At 23.2% G+C, this 20,850-nt stretch overlaps 8 protein-coding genes across 8 annotated transcripts; 5 read left to right on the top strand and 3 right to left on the bottom strand. All coding sequences in view use genetic code 6, as the record gives it.

Annotated features, from left to right (window-relative positions):
- Positions 1-241: 241 nt before the first annotated feature.
- TTHERM_00622970 (IQ calmodulin-binding motif protein) lies at positions 242-5,372 on the bottom strand (the record flags this gene model as incomplete). The annotated part of the gene is made up of 9 exons (XM_001022522.2): positions 242-800; positions 849-1,116; positions 1,166-1,624; positions 1,676-2,309; positions 2,362-2,511; positions 2,563-2,902; positions 2,959-3,250; positions 3,302-4,014; positions 4,069-5,372. The coding sequence occupies 9 exons, from the start codon at positions 5,370-5,372 to the stop codon at positions 242-244; spliced, it is 4,719 nt and encodes a 1,572-aa protein (XP_001022522.2).
- A 1,043-nt stretch (positions 5,373-6,415) lies between these two features.
- TTHERM_00622960 (RING finger and CHY zinc finger protein) lies at positions 6,416-7,207 on the top strand (the record flags this gene model as incomplete). Its single annotated transcript, XM_001022521.3, has 1 exon — positions 6,416-7,207. The coding sequence occupies one exon, from the start codon at positions 6,416-6,418 to the stop codon at positions 7,205-7,207; it is 792 nt and encodes a 263-aa protein (XP_001022521.2).
- A 593-nt stretch (positions 7,208-7,800) lies between these two features.
- TTHERM_000622959 (transmembrane protein, putative) lies at positions 7,801-8,498 on the top strand (the record flags this gene model as incomplete). Its single annotated transcript, XM_012799312.1, has 2 exons — positions 7,801-7,818; positions 7,872-8,498. 2 exons carry the CDS (start codon positions 7,801-7,803, stop codon positions 8,496-8,498), a joined length of 645 nt encoding a protein of 214 aa, XP_012654766.1.
- A 36-nt stretch (positions 8,499-8,534) lies between these two features.
- Positions 8,535-10,371, top strand: TTHERM_00622950 (Serine/Threonine kinase domain protein; the record flags this gene model as incomplete). The annotated part of the gene is made up of 2 exons (XM_001022520.3): positions 8,535-9,306; positions 9,632-10,371. 2 exons carry the CDS (start codon positions 8,535-8,537, stop codon positions 10,369-10,371), a joined length of 1,512 nt encoding a protein of 503 aa, XP_001022520.1.
- A 1,692-nt stretch (positions 10,372-12,063) lies between these two features.
- On the top strand, positions 12,064-13,927 carry TTHERM_00622930 (Serine/Threonine kinase domain protein; the record flags this gene model as incomplete). The annotated part of the gene is made up of 2 exons (XM_001022518.1): positions 12,064-12,832; positions 13,149-13,927. 2 exons carry the CDS (start codon positions 12,064-12,066, stop codon positions 13,925-13,927), a joined length of 1,548 nt encoding a protein of 515 aa, XP_001022518.1.
- Positions 13,928-14,483: 556 nt separating this feature from the next.
- Positions 14,484-15,887, top strand: TTHERM_00622920 (NOL1/NOP2/sun family protein; the record flags this gene model as incomplete). The annotated part of the gene is made up of 1 exon (XM_001022517.2): positions 14,484-15,887. The coding sequence occupies one exon, from the start codon at positions 14,484-14,486 to the stop codon at positions 15,885-15,887; it is 1,404 nt and encodes a 467-aa protein (XP_001022517.2).
- Positions 15,888-16,505: 618 nt separating this feature from the next.
- Positions 16,506-17,971, bottom strand: TTHERM_00622910 (YbbC; the record flags this gene model as incomplete). Its single annotated transcript, XM_001022516.1, has 2 exons — positions 16,506-17,627; positions 17,741-17,971. The coding sequence occupies 2 exons, from the start codon at positions 17,969-17,971 to the stop codon at positions 16,506-16,508; spliced, it is 1,353 nt and encodes a 450-aa protein (XP_001022516.1).
- Positions 17,972-18,517: 546 nt separating this feature from the next.
- On the bottom strand, positions 18,518-20,514 carry TTHERM_00622900 (kinase domain protein; the record flags this gene model as incomplete). The annotated part of the gene is made up of 3 exons (XM_001022515.1): positions 18,518-19,390; positions 19,629-19,782; positions 19,889-20,514. 3 exons carry the CDS (start codon positions 20,512-20,514, stop codon positions 18,518-18,520), a joined length of 1,653 nt encoding a protein of 550 aa, XP_001022515.1.
- Between the last annotated feature and the right edge of the window lie 336 nt (positions 20,515-20,850).

Raw genomic sequence — 20,850 nt, 5'->3', positions numbered from 1 at the left:
GCAATAAATAAATTTTGTTAAAATCTATTAGAAAATATTTAAAATGATTTTATGAATTAATACGATTTTGAATAAATTTATAAATAAAATCTATTGTAATAAATTTAACATTTATTTAATATAAAATATTTTTATACTTGTTTAATAAATTAATATTAAAGCTAAATAAATTAAAAATCAAAGATGAATTATTTATTATTTTATAATTTGAAAAAATAAAAAAATATTTTAATAAATGCCTTCATTCCTATGGTTTGAAAGCGGGATTGACATTGATAGTTTGCTATTTTTAACTAAAATTAGATTGAAAAGAAGATTTTCCAAATTCAATTTGAGGTGAATACTCCAACTTTGATACGAATGGAGATTAATAATTTATTTTAACAGAGCTTTATCTTTGTTCTTTCCTCTGAGGAGTATGTTCAACAAAAGAGTCTCTATATTAGTCTTACTAAAAATTGGTTTGCATTCCTTATTCAATAATGAATGCTTTTTCGAAGTTCTAACTCTCTCTTTAAGCCATAAATTAGTTGTTATCAATTGTATTTTTTTAAGGACTATTTTAGTCTTGTATAATATTCTTCTTCGCAATTGCTTCTTCTAAGCCATATTTTTGTAAAGTATCCATCTAAGCATAACCTAAGGGAGTAAAACCTTTACTATTTTTAATGTTTAAATCTGCTCCATAATCTAGTAGTAAGAATATCATATTGATGTCATTATATTTAAAAGCCATATGCATAGGAGTATTCATTTTGTTACACTATTAGTTCAAATCAGCTCCTTTCTCTAATAAAAATCTTTAAAAATAAAATATTTAATAACAAGTTCTAAATAAAATATCTTACTTAGCTATTAAACAGTTCCCGTTTTTGACTGCATAATATAGTGCTGTATTTTTCTTTTTATCAGTCATTAATACTTCTCCTTAGTCATAATTTAGCCCAGTTTTTTTTATTTTATAAAAGTTATTTTCTCTGACATACTAAATTAATCTATCAGCCCTACCTCTTGCTAATCTTTCCTTTCTATTATTTTTCTGATAACTTAGTTCAAGTTTGTTGATGTTTCTTTTCAAATCAGATTGAATTTATTAAAAAGGATCTAAAATATTCCCTATTTAAAAAATAACATTGAAAAAATTAACATTTTTAACAAATATTACTTTAATATTGATTAAGTATTATTTTATTATTGATAGATTATTATCTAGGAGTTTAAAAGTAAACCCTCTTAGTTAAGGGAGAACAACTCCTTGGAAAAAATGATTAGTTTATCTACAGTGGTTGCTCTTTGGTTTGATCTAAAAGCAATTTATTCATTCTTTAATTTTTTTGCTAAACGTACTTTTTCTCTTTAAATACATTTTAGGCAAGTTTCATTCTAAAAAAACTTTATATTTTTAATATCTAGACTTAATGCTCTTTTTCGTTAATTTCCCTTTTAAATTTAGGAGCAGGTCCTCCAGAATAAAATTTTGCAAATTTTTACTTATCTTATAATTTATCATCAAGTTTTTTAATACGAAGTTTATCTTTGAATTCTAATTTTGAAACATTTTTATTTTTTTCACTTTAATCTTAAATTTAATTTTAACCATTTTTAGGTGTTTTTTCTTCTTCTCCTGATTTTAAAAAACATTATTATGTATTTATAGTTGCAAAAGCTAATTTACCTAAAACTATTTTTGTTGGCGGATGATAGTTGTAGTATTTCATAATTTTATCAACAGATTTGGGATGAGTTAATTCGTGAGATTTTTATTTTTAGTTGATCATAACTTCTTTTGGATTTATAGTTTCTTAAGTAGTGTTTGCAAGTTCTACAGAAAACATATTTGAAGCTTGAGTTTTTTAAACTTAAGTTGCTTATTTTTCAACGATATCGTCTTCATTAATTTTTTTACAGTTTTGCTACTTTTAGTGATTAATTTTTTCTAAATAATTTAAAACTGTAGCATACATCTTACTCTTTTTTTTGTGAATTTCTAAATTTTTTAAAAATTCAGAATATTCTTGATCTTTTTTCTTCTTTTCATCATATTAGGTTCTAGTATATTCATTTTTATGACTTAAAAATGTTTCTCTGTGATTATACAAAATATTTTTAACCGTATTATATGATTTTAATATGTTTTCAGCTAATATTAGCTCAAATGTTTTTAAGATGTCATTCTTTTCTAAAATCTCAATAGCTTCTTTCATAAACTTCTTATCAATAAATTTATTTAGAAGTTAGTTAGTAGCAGCTAAAAATTCCATTTATTCTTCTAATAGAGCTTCTCCTTTTTAATACCTTTTCATTAGATTCTAAATTTTATAAAAAACTTAATTGGTTAAAATTTATTTTTCATAATTTTACCTCTCTGTTAATATCCTATACGTTTGTATTCTTTAAGATGAGTCTCATGAACTCATATATGGTTAGTTCACTAAAATTATTAGATTTTACACTTTGAAAATTTCTATGTTACAATTAATTTCTTTTTTTAACAAATATGTCCTCTGTTTCCTTTTTTAATTTTCAAGTTTAATTTAGTTAATTTTATATTTAAATATTTACTTAATTCCAATAATAATTATCATATAGGACTCTCTTTTATTTATCCAGGTATTCCTGCTTACTTAACCCTTTAATCATGTTATCTTTAAGCCATCTATACTCAGTTTCTTATTCTTATTCTGAAATAGTTTATCCAATCCTCAAGCAATTATCAATCTATTCTTAAAGCTTTACAATTTAAAAAGATTTTATATGCTTTTATCCTTTATATTCACTTTATTTTTATTCTATATATTGATTAAGCTATTTATTGTAAGTTTATCGAAGAATTTCAGGATTAAATTTTCCTTTTAAATCATTAAGAGATTGTGATCTGACATCTGATTTTGTTTTTCCTTAACTTTAAAATTTTATAAATACAATTAAATAATCTTTTAGTGAAAAATAAATAAATACTCAGGCTTTATTTTTTCATAGAGTTTCTAAAGAGGTTTTTACTAACTTTCTGTATTTTCAAGCTTTGAATTAAGTGAATCGCTTATTATTTTATCATTAACGACATTTTATTATTTATTATTTTCATTTTAATTAATTTAAATAAAGAGTAATTTATTGCTAATCTCGTCAATTACATGAGAATCTCTCTTTTCTACATTGTTTAAATTATTAATTTCGTTATTTTTATTAGATGTTTCTATTTTTATTATTTGAGTTTAACCTCTTTTTCTTTATGTTAAACCTTAATTTTCTTCTTAAAAATTATCAAATTAGAAATTTTTATCTTATGTTTATATCATACCTTAAGTTTTTCCTCTTCTTCTTGTTGTTAAACCCTAATTTTCTTCAGGTAAATTATTAATTTCTAGATTTTTATTAGATATTTCTATCCTACTTTAAGTTTTACCTCTTTTTCTTGTTGTCAAAGCCTAATTTTCTTCAGATTACTTAGTTTAATTATCGTTTTTAAATGTATCTTCATAAAGCTTTTGTTGAATTTTTGTAGTAGTAGTGTCTATGAGTTATTAATCAATTTTTTAGTTATCTAATGAATTTATTTAAAATATTTATGAGTTAGATTAGATATTATTAATTTCATTAATAAAACTATTTTCTAATTAATTTTTATCTTCACTTTAATTATTCTCATTATTTTATGAAATCTTCTTTGACATAATTTTATCAAGTAAAAAATTTTAGTTATAAAAATTATTTATTTTCATAACAACCATGCTTTTTAGATTATTTTCTAATTCACTGTAAAAAGTATTTATTTTTAACCATTTAAACTAATCTTTTTGTTCTCTCTCTCTCTTTTTATCTTCTTCTATCTTCGATTTAAACTAATTTTCAAATTTTTAAGCTTCCTTATTTCTAGCTTCATTTTTTGTTTACCACTGCCCATATTATTCTTTGAGTTAAGAAACTATCTGCTTTACTACATATTCCCTTTTGTCCTATTCCTTTCTCATAGAATCTAATGCCCTTCTATTTATCCCAAAAGCAGATAAAAATCTAATTCAATTAAAAAAAATATAAATATAAATCAACACTGTTTGTTTTCAATACTTTTAGGTAATATCTTGGTTTTCTGATTCTTTTTTGTCTCTATTCTATATTAATAATATTGCAGCGATAGCAAAATTTGCTAAATCTTATCCTATTAATTAACAGATTTTATTTTGTTTTCTTATTTATTCTTTATATTATAATAATTCAGTGTATGCAGAGCTTTGCAGATTTTGTTAAGTTTATGAAGCGGTGTTGAATTGATTTTATTGTTATTAGATGTTGTCAGCAAATGTAGCTGTATTTCTTTAGGAATAATTCATATTTTCAAAAATTCTTGTTGTTAATTTTCTTGCACTGGCCCTAGGAGTAGGACTTATTATATCTTTAATATGAATTGTATTGCCTCTTTATCTTTCTCTGATAGATTTTAGTGGACTTTAAAATTAATTGATTGAGCCACTAACTGAATAAGACTTTTATTTATCCTAAATAAATTGTGGACTATTCAATTCTTCCTTTGATAAAATAGTATTCTGCGAATGTAGAAGGTTATTCTAGACCTTCAAAGGGGTTTAATCTCCATTTTTGAGCACAAGAGAAGAAAAATTTGATAAAGAAGCTTACCTAGAAATTGCTTATTAAGCTTTTTAACTCTATGAAGAAAATATTTCAGTAGACGCAAAAGCAGAATCGATATCTAGCATACTATTTTATAACTTCTAGTTAGAATAACCTTAACCTGTCAAAACAGATATATCAGCTTACGATTATTGTTTAACAATATTTGATTATTTCTAATCAGCAAATTTGCTATTCATCTAAATGTCTTGTAAAGAATTCAAATTCTATTGAAAAGTTAATGTTTTTTTATTTTTTCTTTAAAAATTTTCGTTACTTGTTTAGCTGATATCCATAATACTATTAGTTTAGTTCAATTTATTTTAAGATGCGAAAGGTTATTACTACTAGTTATTTTACTTATTATCATTAATAGGGATTTAATCAGATTTGATGATCACAGTATTTTTAGTGGTTTAAGATCTAATAATATTTAACGGAGTATCTGCTAATTATCTAGTGCTAGAGAGTCTTTCTACGAGAGCTATTTTTGATTCACAATTATTTAGAAAGAATGTTTTGAGATCTTATAATTGTTAAATGCTTTATGCCTATTAGCTTAAAGTTGGTCCTTTATTTTTTAAAATACTTTTTAGAAGAGAGATCTGAACAGTGTTAGTATTCTTATGTGAATGGTTTCTATAATTTTCTGAAAATTACTCAAACTTTTATTCTATTTCTTCTATGTTATCATATTCAAAAGATTTTTCTTATTTTTTTTACTAAGATTTTGTTTTCCTCATATTAAGTAACTTCAATAATCCTCAAATAATTATTAGTCCTTTAATTTAATTGTATGAATATAAGTATACAATTTTATAATTTGCTTTTTTTTAAGATATTAAAATCACTTAATCTCAAATATTTATATAAAATTGATGGTCGAAAGATTAAAATCTAAATTATATTTTTTATTTTTAGAATAATATAAATCATTATTTCAATCTCAAAACCAATAAATTTTTCAAAAATTTAATGAGAAAAATTATAATTTTTAATAAGTAATTATTTTCTCATAAAAAATCTTCAATTTAAATTTATTTAAACTAAAAAACCATCTAAAATTAAAAAATAGTTTATATTTTTAATAAAATTTTTTATTTTTTTTCATTTTTCTCATTCTTAAAAAATATATTCAATTTTTTTGAAGAGAAATTGATATTTTAAATATTCAACAATCATAATATTGATAATCATTTATTTATTATGTGATATATTTGCTTTCTTTATTTTTTTTGGAAAAATATTAATATCTATTCCTTCAAAATATTTAATTTTCATATTTATTTATTTGATTCAATATAAATATTGTTAAAAATACTTTCTATTTTAATTAATAATTAGATTGTATTTTCTTCATAGAAGTTTGTCAAATATTAAAATAAAAAAAATCACTTTTTAATTATTTACTATTGGAAAATAATGCTTAAATTCCTAAATAAATAAAAAAAATCTTCTAAAACATTTTTTTTGTTTGAAAATTATATTAAAAATTAAAAAATCTTAAATATTTTCCCAATTAGAACTATTATGTTAAGTAGTAATGTTTATACAATTAATTTACTTTTGATAGTTTTTCAGAAATGTTCATAACTTTAGTAGAAGTTTACATCAACGAATGTAAAACAAAATATCAAAGTATATACTAACTAAGAATAATAAAAGCAAGGAAATTGCTTTAAAAAAAGAAAAGTTAGATCTCAAATTATTATTATAAAATATTTAAAAAAAATTTGCAATCTAACAAAATTGATAAATTATAAAATTTTTAGCAATCATATATTAAATGGATTTAAATATTAATAAGCCTTGTAAGCATTATGATAGAGGATGCCTTATCCTTGCACCTTGCTGTAATATATGGTACCCCTGTAGACTTTGCCATAATGAAAAGTATTCAGGTCCTAAAGGAATTTGTAGTGTAGAGACATTAGATAGATATTCAATCACCAGGATAAAATGTTTAAACTGTGGTTTAGAGCAAAAACCATAATCAGTTTGTGAAAACCCATAATGTAATCATGATTTAGGGAAGTATTTTTGCGATATTTGCAAATTATTCAACAATGATACTACAAAGTCTATGTATCATTGTGACAAGTGTAAAATGTGTAGGATGGGTACAAAAGAAAGTAATTTTCACTGTGATGTTTGCGATATATGTATGAGCAAAACATTAGAAAAAAATCATAAATGCATCGAAAAAAAAACTGAATAAGATTGCCCTATTTGTTTAGAAAATTTAAAAATTTCAACAAAGTTATGGTAACAATTATAAAGATGTGGGCACTGTATTCATACAGAATGCTTAGAAAATTATATAAAAAAATCTAACAATATTAATTGTCCTTACTGCGGTATGAGTATCTATTTGCAATCTGAAAATGAAAAATAAAGAATATAACTATACATTGATGAAATATATTCAACAATGGATCCTAAAATAAAAGAAGAATTAGCTGGTAAGACTTAAATCCTGTGCAATGAATGTGGTAAAAAATCATATGATGTTGATTTTAATGTTATTGCTATAAAATGTCCCCATTGTAATTGCTTTAATACAAAAGAGATTAAATGATCTTTTTGTAAATTCTTTATTTGTCTCTTCCCTACTAAAATTCTATCTATTATTAATTAAATCTGACTCTTTTTAATTTATAAATTTATGTATACTTTTTAGATATATATCTTTTAAGTCTTTCTATTCTTATCAAATTTAATCATTAAGTAAACTTCCTAATTATTCAAATACGAATGAAAAATTAAAAGATCTTTTATATTTAAAAAAACAATGCTTATTCACAGCCAATCTTTAAAAATTATACTAATATATTGTAAAAATATGGAGAAAACTATCATTAAGATTTAAAATTATAATTTAATCACAATTACTAAATGTCTATGAGGTGCTTTATTAAAGTTAGAAGAAAAATTCAAATTGAAAATGCAAGTCTTTACTTTCATCTTATATAAATATGATAAATTTAATTTTATACAGAATGAAAGATCAATTAATATCTTTAAGCTCGATGATAGATTTATTTTTTTGTTTTTTTCACCGATTAAATTTATTAGAATAAATCGCTTTTAGCCCTTACAGATAATTTAATTATTTGATTATTTGCAAAACCCAAAAATAGGTCTTGTTGTCGTAATAAAAACTGGAGTTTTATGAAATTTTCTAACTATGTTTTGATAAAAATTGCTTAGATTATTTATTTAATTACTTTGATCAAGCAAAGTAAAATCAAAAAAATGCTTATCAACTGTAAATTCATAAAAGTTAAAACTCCATCCATTATCATAAAAAATCATTTTAAAATGCACGGAAATTTTATTAAATGTACTTTATTAGCTGCTATAGATAGTAAATCAAATATATTTTCCAGATTGTTGCCTTCAAAAACCCTCTTTATTTATATATTTTTTTTTTCTTCCAAATGATTTAGAAATAATAAAAGTCTAAGATAATTGATTACTACAATATCAAATTTAAAAATAGAATCAATTAATATCATTAAAGTACAAATTTCGATTAGTTAATTTTAAATTAATATAATTAGACACCTACAAAGAAGGAAAATAGCTTTCTCCTTTTCTTCTTCTATTTTTACCGTAATATAAATTTTTTTGATTCCCCACTCAATTAAAAAATTAGTATTAAATTTCTGCCTATTTACGAAAACTTATAATTGATTTAAAAATAAATAAAATAACTTGCTTGTTCAATCAACTATTCAAAAGGAAAAATTTGGATAATATTAAATACTTTGAAAATTCATTTAAATACATACACTATTTATCAATCAACGCTGTTGAGTTGTAATAAAAAAAAATTGTCCCATAAACTTCTCGGTATACTCAAGTGAATAAAATTTTAACTAAATAAATCAGTAATATATAAAATGGGTTGTGGATAATCATTAAATCAAGTTAAAAATGATGGTTAGATGACTGAGGCTGAGAAAAACCGCCTCGAAAACTTCACTTCTAAGTCTAACATTCGTAGCCTTTATTAATTTTCTGGTGTCCTTGGTAAAGGTGGATTCGGAACTGTTAAACTTGCATAACTAAAAAGTGGAATTTCTGAAAAGAAAGTTGCAGTTAAAATCATTGAAAAAAGTAGACTTAAAGATAAGCAATATGCATTACTCAGGGAATTAGAAATTTTAAAAACACTGGATCACCCTAACATCATTAAATTCTATGAGGTCTATTAGGATGAAATGTTTTTCTACATTTGTATGGAATACTGCGCAGGTGGAGAATTATTAGAAAGAATTACTTCATAGAAATGCTTCAAGGAAAGAGAGGCTTCCCGTATTATGGAAAAAGTATTTTCAGCTATAAACCACATGCACTCCAAAGGTATTGTCCATCGTGACCTCAAGCCTGAAAATATTCTATTTTTAAATAAGTATAATGATTCTGAAATCAAACTCGTTGACTTTGGTCTTTCAAAAAAGTGTGATAGCACCAATTAGTAATTGAACACTATGGTAGGTACTCCTCTTTATGTTTCTCCAAATGTTTTGAAGGGTAAATATGATAAAACATGCGATGACTGGAGTGCAGGTGTTATTCTGTATATCCTTTTGGTTGGCTATCCTCCTTTTTACGGCAAATCACGTTCAGAGATCTTCAAAAAAATTGAAAAAGGAGTTTTCTCTATGGAAGGTAAATAAATACTTTTTACAATTAGTTAAATTTGATTTCATTTCGCACTATGTATAGTCAAATTATACCAATTTTTATAAATACTTTTTATATTTGATTACCCACCCAATCTAAATCTCCATATTTTATATTAATTAATTTTATTAATTAATACCATTTGAAATTATGTAAATTTTGATTGAATAGAGTCTTAAATTCCTCCAAATTTATCAGAAAAATATTCAAAGAAATAAAATCAAAGATATTTTTAATTTTAAATTCAAGCATAAAGATTAAATATTCCTTTTAAAAAACAAATTACTAAAAACATTTTATTTAAATAAAGGACCTGAATGGGATTTGGTATCTGAAGATGCAAAGGATTTGGTTAAAAAAATGCTCGTTGTTGATAGTAAAAAGAGAATGACTGTTGATCAAGCACTGAAGCATCCTTGGATTTTGAAATATTAAAAGAAAGCAAGCTTTACCCCTTCAATAACTAAATCAGGATCAACAACAGCTTAAGATCTCGATCATGTTGATCCTAAAATTATAAATATGCTTAAGAATTTCCGTTCACCATGCAAACTTAGAACTGAAATCATGAAAGTTTTGGTAAATCAGCTTAATGAAAAGGAAATAGAAGATCTAAAGACAGCTTTCAGGTAAATTGACAAGGATTAAACAGGAATGATCAAAGTTCATGAATTAAGAGACGTGATGGAAAAAGCAGGCCACAAATCATCAAAAGAATAAATTGAGAAAATAATTAGAAATATTTCACCTTCCTAAGAAACTAAAGATGTATCTATCAAATACAGTGAATTTATTGCTGCTACTTTGGATTAAATTATTTATGTTAAGGCAGAAAAAATTTGGTCCCTCTTTAAATATTTTGATCCTTCCAACACAAATTATATTACTATTGATGACTTAAAAGAAATCTTTTTAAGAAATGGAAGAAATATCCCAGACAATGAAATAAAATCAATGTTAAAAGAAGTAAGCCCTAAGACATCTGGTAGAATAACTTTAGAAGAATTTAAAAAGATCATGGTTGGTGAGGAATTAGATATTAAAAGCTGAACCTTAACGTTTAACTCTAAATCATAATAAAAAAATTATTTACTATCTTACTTAATAACACAATCAATAATAAACATATCTTAAATCAGTGAATATTTGAGAAACCTTTGAGCAAATTCAAAGAATCTTCTTTTCCCATTTTTTCACTAACAAAAAAACGAACCAACTAACTAACTAAAATATCTTTTATTTACAAATCTTATTCTATTAAATATTATATTAAATTAATTTCTAAAACCAAATAAAAAAATTGTATTTATTAATAATATATTTATAATATATATATCTATTTATCATTTTTGATAAATTAAATTATTTTGTATATAAAAGAATACATATTTATTTATGCATACATTAATGTCATTTTAGATTCAAATTGATTCTCTATTTATTTTATCTTCTCCTATTTAAAAATTTCGATATTTTCTTTAATAATTATTTGCACTAAGATTATAATACTGTAAATAATTCCTATATAAAATGGCAATTTAAAATAAAGCCAATTTTTTAGTTTTTTTCCCTATCACTTCAAAAAATAAAAATATGTGTTAATTAACTCTGACCTTGAAATATCTAGCTTTATCTTATATGTTGAATATATTTATCATCTTTACTATATTTTCAAAAGAAGTATGTAAAACTAAATTTAATTTTTAATTCAGAACAAATGTATTTTACTTCATTAACTATTATGGTGAAAACTATTGTTTTCTAGATAAATTGAAAATTTATTTCTAAAGCATGTATGTAAAGGACTTTAAAGAAAGATATTTATAAATAATAGGGCACAACCTTACTTTTATTTTTTTTTTTAATAACTTGAATTAAATAAATATAATAAAATCAATTGACATTTAAAGTTTAAAGCAATTAAATTCAATAAATTTTTACAATAGAGGTGGATTACTTTATTTTTAATAAGTAATAAAATTTGAAGTTAAAAAAACAAAAAAATTATGATTCTAACAACAATTCCACCTCCTAAAGTGCTTAATAAAAGTTTTTTGGATTTTTTTTTTAATTAAAACATCATTTAAGAAAATTTATTAAGTATTTAGTTAATTATTTGGAAATGTCTTTAAAAAGCTTATTTATTATAAAAACTAAATCATTTATTCTATTTATATCTTCTAGCTTTTTAATCAAAAATTTTATTATTTAACCAGTGCATTGATTCTTCAGAAATAAGACTATCCTCTAATATCAGAATAAATTCAATCCAAACTAATTTATTTTATATTTTTTCTTACTATTAAGTAGTTTTTTTTTGAAAAAATTAAGAAAAAGACTATTCAAATTTTAAAATTAAAACTGATTTTTCATAAAATTGATTTGATAATTTAGCAAATAAATATTTTTATATAATATTTCAAAACTATCTTTCTAAATAAATGTAAGCTGAAATAAATTTATAATCTATGTTAAACTTAAAATTTAAAATTGAAAAGTAAAAAAATTGAGGCCTTTAGTATAAAGATATTTCTAGTTATTTTTCTATTTTAATTAACTTATTGAACATTAGTGCCATAAAAAAACCAATAGTTTCAAAATAGGTATTAATAAATAAATAAACTAACAAATAATTATTTAATTAAGTTATTATTAGTAATAAGGAAGTAGAAGAATAAAACACATATTTTCTGGCTAATTTGTCATAATTTAAGTTTAAGTTAGATAGAAACATTTACACCTATGGGCTGTGTAAAATCGCATTCGACTTAGGTAGATGATTAAAAATTAACAATATTAGAGAAGAAAAGACTTGAATAGGTAGCTTCAACTACTAATATCCGTAGTGTTTATGAATTTTAAAGTGTTATTGGAAAAGGAGCTTTTGGTACTGTGAAATTAGCATGCTTAAAAAATTCTATAAATGATAAAAATATAGCAATTAAAATTATTGATAAAAGTATGCTAAAGTAAAAGTAATATCTTCTATTAAGAGAGCTAGATATGATGAAAAATTTAGATCATCCTAACATCATTAAGTTTTATGAAGTTTATTAAGATGAAATGTTTTTTTATATTTGTATGGAGTATTGTGCAGGAGGAGAGCTTTTGGAAAGAATTACTAAAAAAAAAGTTTTTAGTGAAAAAGAAGCTTCAATAATTATGGAAAAGATATTTTCTGCTATAAACCACATGCATAGTAGAGGAGTTGTTCATAGAGATATTAAACCAGAAAATATTCTTTTCTCAAACAAATATCCTGACTCTGAAATAAAGCTTATTGATTTTGGTTTATCTACTAAATTTGATGATAATTCTAATTTAAGCACAATGGTTGGAACACCAATATATGTTTCTCCAAATGTTCTCGATGGCAAATACGATAAAACATGTGATAATTGGAGTGCTGGAGTAATTCTCTATATTTTATTGGTTGGCTACCCACCCTTCTTTGGTAATAACAAGAACGAAATTTTTAAAAAAATAAAATCTGGAAGTTATACAATGGATGGTAATAAATTCATATTTTAATGCTTATTTCTAATATTTTTAATTGAAATGTTATAAAAATTTTGCATAAAAACAAAATTCCTTCTTCCAAAGCTAATACATAAATTAATTAATTATGAATTTTCAAATTAAATCCTTTTTCATTCAGTCAAAAGATACTTTTGTTAACTTTTTATAAAAATAAATTATGCTTCTTGCCAAATAAAAATACTTCATTATCAAATTTTATTTTTCTTTAACCTTAAAAAATATTCTATACAGTAACTGTGTATTCAAATTTCAAATGCTATAATTTATTTTTTTTATTATATTGAAAGGATTTGAATGGGCTAATGTATCTCAGCTAGCAAAAGATTTAGTATCTAAATTATTAGTAGTCAATAGTAAGAAGAGGTATACTGCTGCTTAAGTATTGTAGCATCCTTGGATTAAAAAATATTAGAAAAATAATTCAACAATCAAATCTAATAACAGTATTAATGTTATTAGTCCTGCATAATTAAATACAAATGGAATTAATACTACAGGACCAAGTAACCCCAATGACACTGTAGACCCAAAAATAGTTAATCTATTAAAAAACTTCTCTTCAACCAGCAAATTTAAAAAAGAAGTTATAAGAGTTATAGTTAATTAATTGAACGAAAGAGAAATAGAATCACTTAAAGTTTAGTTTAAAAAAATAGACAAAGATTAAACAGGTTTAATCAGAGTTGATGAATTAAAAGAAGTAATGAATAATGCTGGTTACACTTCGTCCAAATAGGAAATAGAATAGATAATCAGAAAAATTTCATCTTAAGATAATAAAGATTTAACAATTAAATATAGTGAATTCTTAGCTGCAACATTAGATATTGTAAGCTACCTTAAGTAAGAAAAAATTTGGTCAATTTTTAAGTATTTTGATCCTTCAAATACAAACTATATATCAATAGCAGATTTAAGAGAGATTTTATTAAGAAATGGACGTGATATACCAGAAGAAGAAATAAGACAAATGGTAAGAGAAGTTAATCCAGCAAATGATGGAAATATTTCACTAGCAGAATTCAGTAGGATTATGATGGGAGAATAAGTAGACTTCAAAAGTTGATAAAATTTAATTATAATATTTCTTTAATCAAGAAGAAGCAACTATTCCACATTACTCTTAAGAAGCAAATCAAAAAATATTTATTTTCCTTAACAATTTAATCTATATTAATATTATATAAAATTATATTATTTATAATTTAATTATCATTTTTAGTTATTTTATCTCTCTTTAAAGTTAATTGTACCCTTTTTAACTGTCTAAGATTATATCTAATTTTTTTTTATGTTTGCTTAAATTTCAGATAATCCTTCAAAATATAAAATATTACTATATTAAAATGAATATTTTATTATAATTAAAAAGAATAAATATAAAATTAAATAACGTTTTTAGGAGGAAATTTTTGAATAATTATTTTAAGATTTTCATCCAATACATCATCATGTTAGAATTATCTCTACTTTTTTATATATTCTACAATATTTGAACTCTAAGCATATTTAATCAAAAAATTATATCCACAAATAAGCGAGATAAATCTAAATAACTTTAAAAAAATTATAATTAACTAAGATATAAAAGATAGATAGATAGATAATTAACTACTTTGGAAATGAACAAATATATTTCTTACTCAAAAGTTCTTAAATAAATAGCAGTTGATAAAGGCAATTTTAAAACAGTTTTATTTAGAGAATTTAAAGGTGATTCTAAACTAAAAGAAGCTTATGGAATCCTAATAAAGGCAGTAAAAAACTATGATAAAATTGTAGAAATCGGATCATTAATTAATCAAAAGGAAAAAAAAAATATAATCGGAAATATGTAATTATTTTGCGTCTTAGTCATTGAATAGTTTTATAGCAAAAAGAAAAAAATCGAAGGTGGAGGCTAACTCAAAAAAATAATTACCGAAAATAAAGATTTTATTGCTAGTTAATTAAACATTGACTAAAATGCTGATAATAATTCTAATTTGATAAAATAAGATGTTCATGTTAGATGGATATCTAAGGATTCAACTCAAAATAAATAAACAAAGGAAAAGCAAGTTTCAAAAAAGAAAAGTAGTGAGGATAAAATGTAAATTGAAGACATTAGGTTGTAAAATTAAATGATATAAAAAGCATAACCAGATGATATTATTGAAAATTTGTATACTATAAATTACAATGATTATTAAGCAGTAATTAGCAAAGATTCTTCAGTTTTAGATTCTACAGATATTGTTATTTAAAGTAAATCATCAGCTATGCCAGTCTATCTTCTTTTTAAAAATATCATTGATTCATAATCAAATGAATCTTTATCTGAAGCTTCTAGACCTTCAAAATCTTTTGATATAATTGACTGCTGCTCAGCACCTGGAAATAAAACCATGCAAGCCGCTGAGTATATTAAAGGTAGAGGCAAAGTATTTGCATTTGAAAAGAATCAATAACGTTTTGAACTATTAAAAGAGAGAGTGTAAAAGTATGGATTTGAATAAGTTATTTCATGCCTAAATGAGGATTTTTTAAGTGTAGATGTTACATAATATCCAAATGTAGAATATTTTGTTGCTGATCCTTCATGCTCTGGTACAGGTATGCTTAACCATATTTATTTTGATGAAGACTAGATTTAGCTTGAAGAAGAAAATCTTTAAAATTAATAAACTAAAAAATCTTTTATGGAAAGAACATAACAAATTTTTGAATCATATGATAACAAAATGAAACAAAGAATAGTTGGTTTAGGATAATTTTAATTAAAAATTTTGAATAAATTAGCAACTTTTCCAAGTATTAAAGCTTTTTCTTATTCAACATGCTCCATACATTAACAAGAAAACGAAGATGTTGTTTTTAAATTTTTGCAAGAGAATAAATCATTTTAATTAGTTGAAGCTTGTCCTTAATGGAAAACTAGAGGTTTTAAAACAAAAAACCTTCCAGATGGTAATAAATGCATACGTTTCAATCCTTTTGAGGATAAATCAGATGGATTTTTTGTAGCTTTATTCTAAAAAAAGTGATAAAATATTTATTAAATTTTATATAATTATAAAGAGATTTAATAAATTCTAAATATATAATTAATTTTTATTTGTTTATCTGCCAAGTAGTATTCCAAATTAAATTTTATTTTAGCTTAAATAATTTTATCTATTAAAATATTAAATCATTTTGATTTTTAATTTTCCATTTGAATATTTTTTTAGTTTTATAGGTTTTCACACAAACAAAATAGAGAATAATTTTGAATAGAATATTAATCGATGATAATATTTATTTAATCTTATGATTTTAACCATAATTTAAGCATTTTATTAGATTTATTTAAATTGAATATTAAATAATTTGATAATTTTAATTGATTTAATTTTTTTTAAAATACTTTTTAAGTTATTTTTAATATTTTACACTTTCAATAACTATTTAAAATTTTTATATTTTTATCTTTTTCTTAGATGCATAATATAACTGAAAAAGTATGAAATATAAAATGAAATTTTTTTAAGAATAGAAATAAACTTAGAGCTATTATTTAAAAAGTATTTTATAAATATAAATATGTTTTAGATATATAATTTATTATATTTTACCAAAAATTATTTTATGATTAAATATTTTTATAAATTTTCCAGAGTTTTTCAATTGTAAATCAAATATTTTTCTCTAATTTTTTCCCACTCTTTGAGGTTATTTGAGCAAGAATCCAATATATCTTTTACTGTGATACTTTTGTTAGTTATTTGATTGTAAAAGTTTATAGTTCCAAACTCTTAGCAACTACCTTTTTTTGTGAGAGTCATATTTTCAGGGTATTATTGGAGTAAAACTTGCATTATTCTTGTTCCAACAAAAACAGAATCATATCTTTCCTTGTCAATAACTGTTATTTAAATACCAGAACAGGTTTCATTTACCCATTTACTAGCAGTAGGAATAAACGTAACAGGAGTAAATTATGCATATTAGTTAACAGTATTATCGTAAGTTAGGATTTGACTTATTAAAGTTCCATTCACAAATGGAGCTCCAATCGTTTAGAAAGGATTATTAGTTCCTCTTCCTTCGCTAAGGTTTGTTTATTCAAAAACTCCTGTACCTGGATAAACGTATGCAGTTTAATAAGTTTTCATGTTGGGAGAAGGATTTATCCATAATGAAGCATTAGGAAATGCTGAATTTCTGTAATAATTTAGAATTTTTATGACTTTGAAATCATTGATTTTGTGTGGTAAGTATTCCTCATTAAATAATGTTGCTAACTCACCAGTAGTCATAGCATATCGAGTAGGTATAGTAAAATTTTAATTGAATAAACGACCTATGTAACCAGATTCTATCTCAAGGGGGCATCCTTATATCTATTCACCTCCAAGAACGTTAGGACGATCAACTACAATAAAACTTATCTCTTTTTTATAATCATTATTTTATATCTCTTTAAAGTTGGATGAAAGCTTTCTCTATAAATTATTAAGTTAGAAATTATTTTTCAATTAAGTGTTTTATGTTAAATTGAAATTATAATCTCCAACAGCTTCTTGTGCATAACTCATAGTCCAAATATAGGTAAAGAAACGTGTGCCAACATCAACTATACAGTGAACAATTGTATCTACTTTTTACAACATTTCAGCTGTTGGTTATTTACGTGTTCCATATAAGCTATAGACAGTAATATTTGTTTGTGGATCAACATAATCATAAACTAAAGCACCAGCATCTTAGTCTCCTCTAATACCATGTTCAGGAGCAAGAGCATACTATTAAAAATAATTTTGTTTAAAATACTCAAATCAAACTAAAAAATAAAATGAAATGTAAGATTTTTTTATAAGTAATTTAGGTATTTATTTTAATCGAGATGCTAATTTACTTCTAATGTGAAGTTATAAATATTCTAGTTTTTGAAAAGCACATCAAATAATAGTTCTCTAGAGCTATCTATGCAAGAAGGATTTGTTAAGATTCCTATTCTTTTTCCTGAAATTTAAGTAAGCAATTCCTATGTTTAAACATCATAATTTGTAGAATTATACTACAAATTTGCTTGTATTTAAGACGCTAAAAGCATCAAAATGACAACAAAAAATGATTGTTACTTCATGATTTTTGAATTTTATTTTTACTAACTTTAATTATTTTTTAAGATCTTTTTGATAAGTCTTTTATGATCTATCACAAAATCTGATTCAGACAAAAAAGATTTTGTTGTATTCAATTTTCTTTAAAAGATCTTAAAAAATTATGAAGATAAATTTAAATAGAATAATCATACCACACTCACAATTGTCAAATCTTATACTTTTTATAAAATTTCAGAATGGATTTATTATTAAATTTGATAACATTTGACTAAAGAAAGATTAAATAAATTAATAGTGAATTGATAAATTAATCTAATAAAAATATATTTAATTTTGGAGTATTTTAGAAAATATCATTTAATTAATAAGAGCATAAATTTTAAAATATAGATTATGTATAACAAGCAATATGAGTTTTAATAAATTATTTTCTTTTTTTTATTGGAAAGTCAACTTTACTCATTTTTTATTAATTTGAACTAGTGAATAATTAAATATAGTTTTAAAGAGGGCAAGGAAGAAATATAAAGAGATATTACTGAGTAGACCAAGATTAAATAGTTTGTTCATACAAAAAATTTAGAGAATTCTTAGAATGAGATTTTATCATCATTATCAGTGTCAAATAATTTAAATATATAATTGTATTCATCTTCATAAATGTATTTGTCAATGATTTTGATGAATTTTTTGAACTCGTTAATATCTAGATAAGAGTCCTTTGTTTAATCAAAATTACGGAAAATTACTTTGATGTCAATATTGTTTTCTTTTATTATTCTTCTTAATTCACCAATAAGTCTCTTTGCTTTTTCCTTAAAAAAATTATACTGATTTTCTTAATCTTAGATTCCATACGTGAGTGCATTTTTAAATTCATCAAATGATACTTAGTTATCTTTATCTTTATCAAACTTTTCAAAGCATTTCTAAATTTCATGATCTTTTAGGGCAGGAGCAACAACACGTATAAGTTTCTCAAATTCTTGCTTATCGAGAGTACCTAATTTATCTTTATCAAAGTTTGAAAATATTTCTTTAAGATTGAGTTAATTAGCTTTTATAATTTCTTTTAAATCAGTAATCAATATTTAAGCAGGATCATCTATATCTGCGAAATCATATTAACAGAAAATAGATGCAAATTCTTAAAGAGAAATTTTTTTATCATTTGAAGTATCAACAACCCTAAAAATAGCCTTAGATTCAAAAGAAGTTATTCTTGGATCTATGCTTACTATGAATTAGAAGAATTCTTGTTCATCCAAGCTGCCTCCTTTATCTTTATCAAATTTGTCAAATATATGATTAACATTTAAGTTGTGAGATTAAACAATTTCTTGCATAGACCTTAGAATTTTTTTTGTCTTTTCATCGATTTTCACCTAAGGATTTTGTATTTCTCCACCTCCACCTACAAGTATCGGATGCTTGAATATCTTTTAATTAACATATTTTGTTAGAAAAAGGAACTCTTATAGTAAATAATAAAACTAAAATCGTTTTTTGTGTTTTCTTAATAGGTATTTTTAATAAGAAAGGATTGAAAATAGAAAATTTACTTTTATATACTTTAACTACTGTAAACTTGTTTTACTGTATATTTTTTATATAGATTGATTTTTTAATTAAATTTGGAGAAAATAATAAAAGTAATGATTTGAAATTTAAAATTACTTCATCCCAGCTCATTCTCTTATTTTCATCAATAACTAAGCATCTTGATATAAAGTCCTTTGTGTCTTTTCCTATGGGTTTATCATAAGGGAATCTTAAAGGAGTAGTTTTAATGTTTCTGAGGAATGAATACAAATCTCTTGCAGGCCATGGACTGTTTTTTATATTTATTTTAGTTGTTTAGTACTAAAAATTTATTTCAGAAATTATTAAATTTGGTGAATATGTTTAAACTAATTAAAATTAGTAAATATATATACGTCTTTCCAAATATAATCTCGTAAAAAGTCATTCCAATAGACCAAACATCGCTCTTAGCTGTATAAGGCATGTTTTCTAAAAGCTACGGAGCCATATATAGAGGTGTGCCAACATATTCTTTCATAAATTATTTTCCTCTTGGATCAACTTTTGTTGCAAAGCCAAAATCAGCTATCTTAAAAGTCTCCCTACTTAAAAGAATATTTTGAGGTTTTATATCTCTGTGAATATATCCTTTTTCATGCATTTCTTTAAAACCATTCATAAATTATTTAAGTATATCGATGGCTTACTTTTCTTTTAGCTTTCCACCTTTCTTTTCAATATAATGCTTAAGATCTCCTCCCTCACAATATTCCATAAATATGAAAGTTTCTTTTGTATTACCAGAACAATCTAGTAGTCTAACTATATTTGGAGATTTTAATTGCTTCATTATCTAAATCTCATTTTTGAGAGATGCGATCATGTCTTATTATTTAAAATTTTTCATATCAAGTACCTTTACTGCTACATCTTATTTAGTTTTAGTATTTGTTGCTCTATAAACTTTACCGAAGGAGCCTTCCCCGATAAATTTTCTATTTTCCCATTAATAGTCTCCTTCAATATGTATTTTATTCATACTTTTAATTATTTGACACAAAATTTATAATTAATTAAATTAATTAATTAGTCAAGTTGTTGTAATGCAACAAAAAATTGCTCAATAAATATAATAATTATCAATAGTCTTCTACTAAAGAATTAAATTAATTAACTATTGATTGATTGATAATAACTGGTAGAACAAAATTTATAAGTATTCAAAATTTTTTTTATTAATTCAATAATAATTTAATCTAAATAAAAAAATTACTTATAATATTTCAAATGATCGATTATAAAAAAATGTAATAGCTAAGTTGAATTAACCTACAATAATCTATTGAAATAACATTACCTAAATGATGCATGCTTA

This window comes from Tetrahymena thermophila (assembly GCF_000189635.1).
Source record: "Tetrahymena thermophila SB210 genomic scaffold scf_8254479, whole genome shotgun sequence".
Classification (NCBI taxonomy): Eukaryota; Ciliophora; class Oligohymenophorea; order Hymenostomatida; family Tetrahymenidae; genus Tetrahymena; species Tetrahymena thermophila.
Note: the sequence above shows the minus strand (reverse complement) of the source record. Positions and strands in the feature narration are given on the sequence as shown.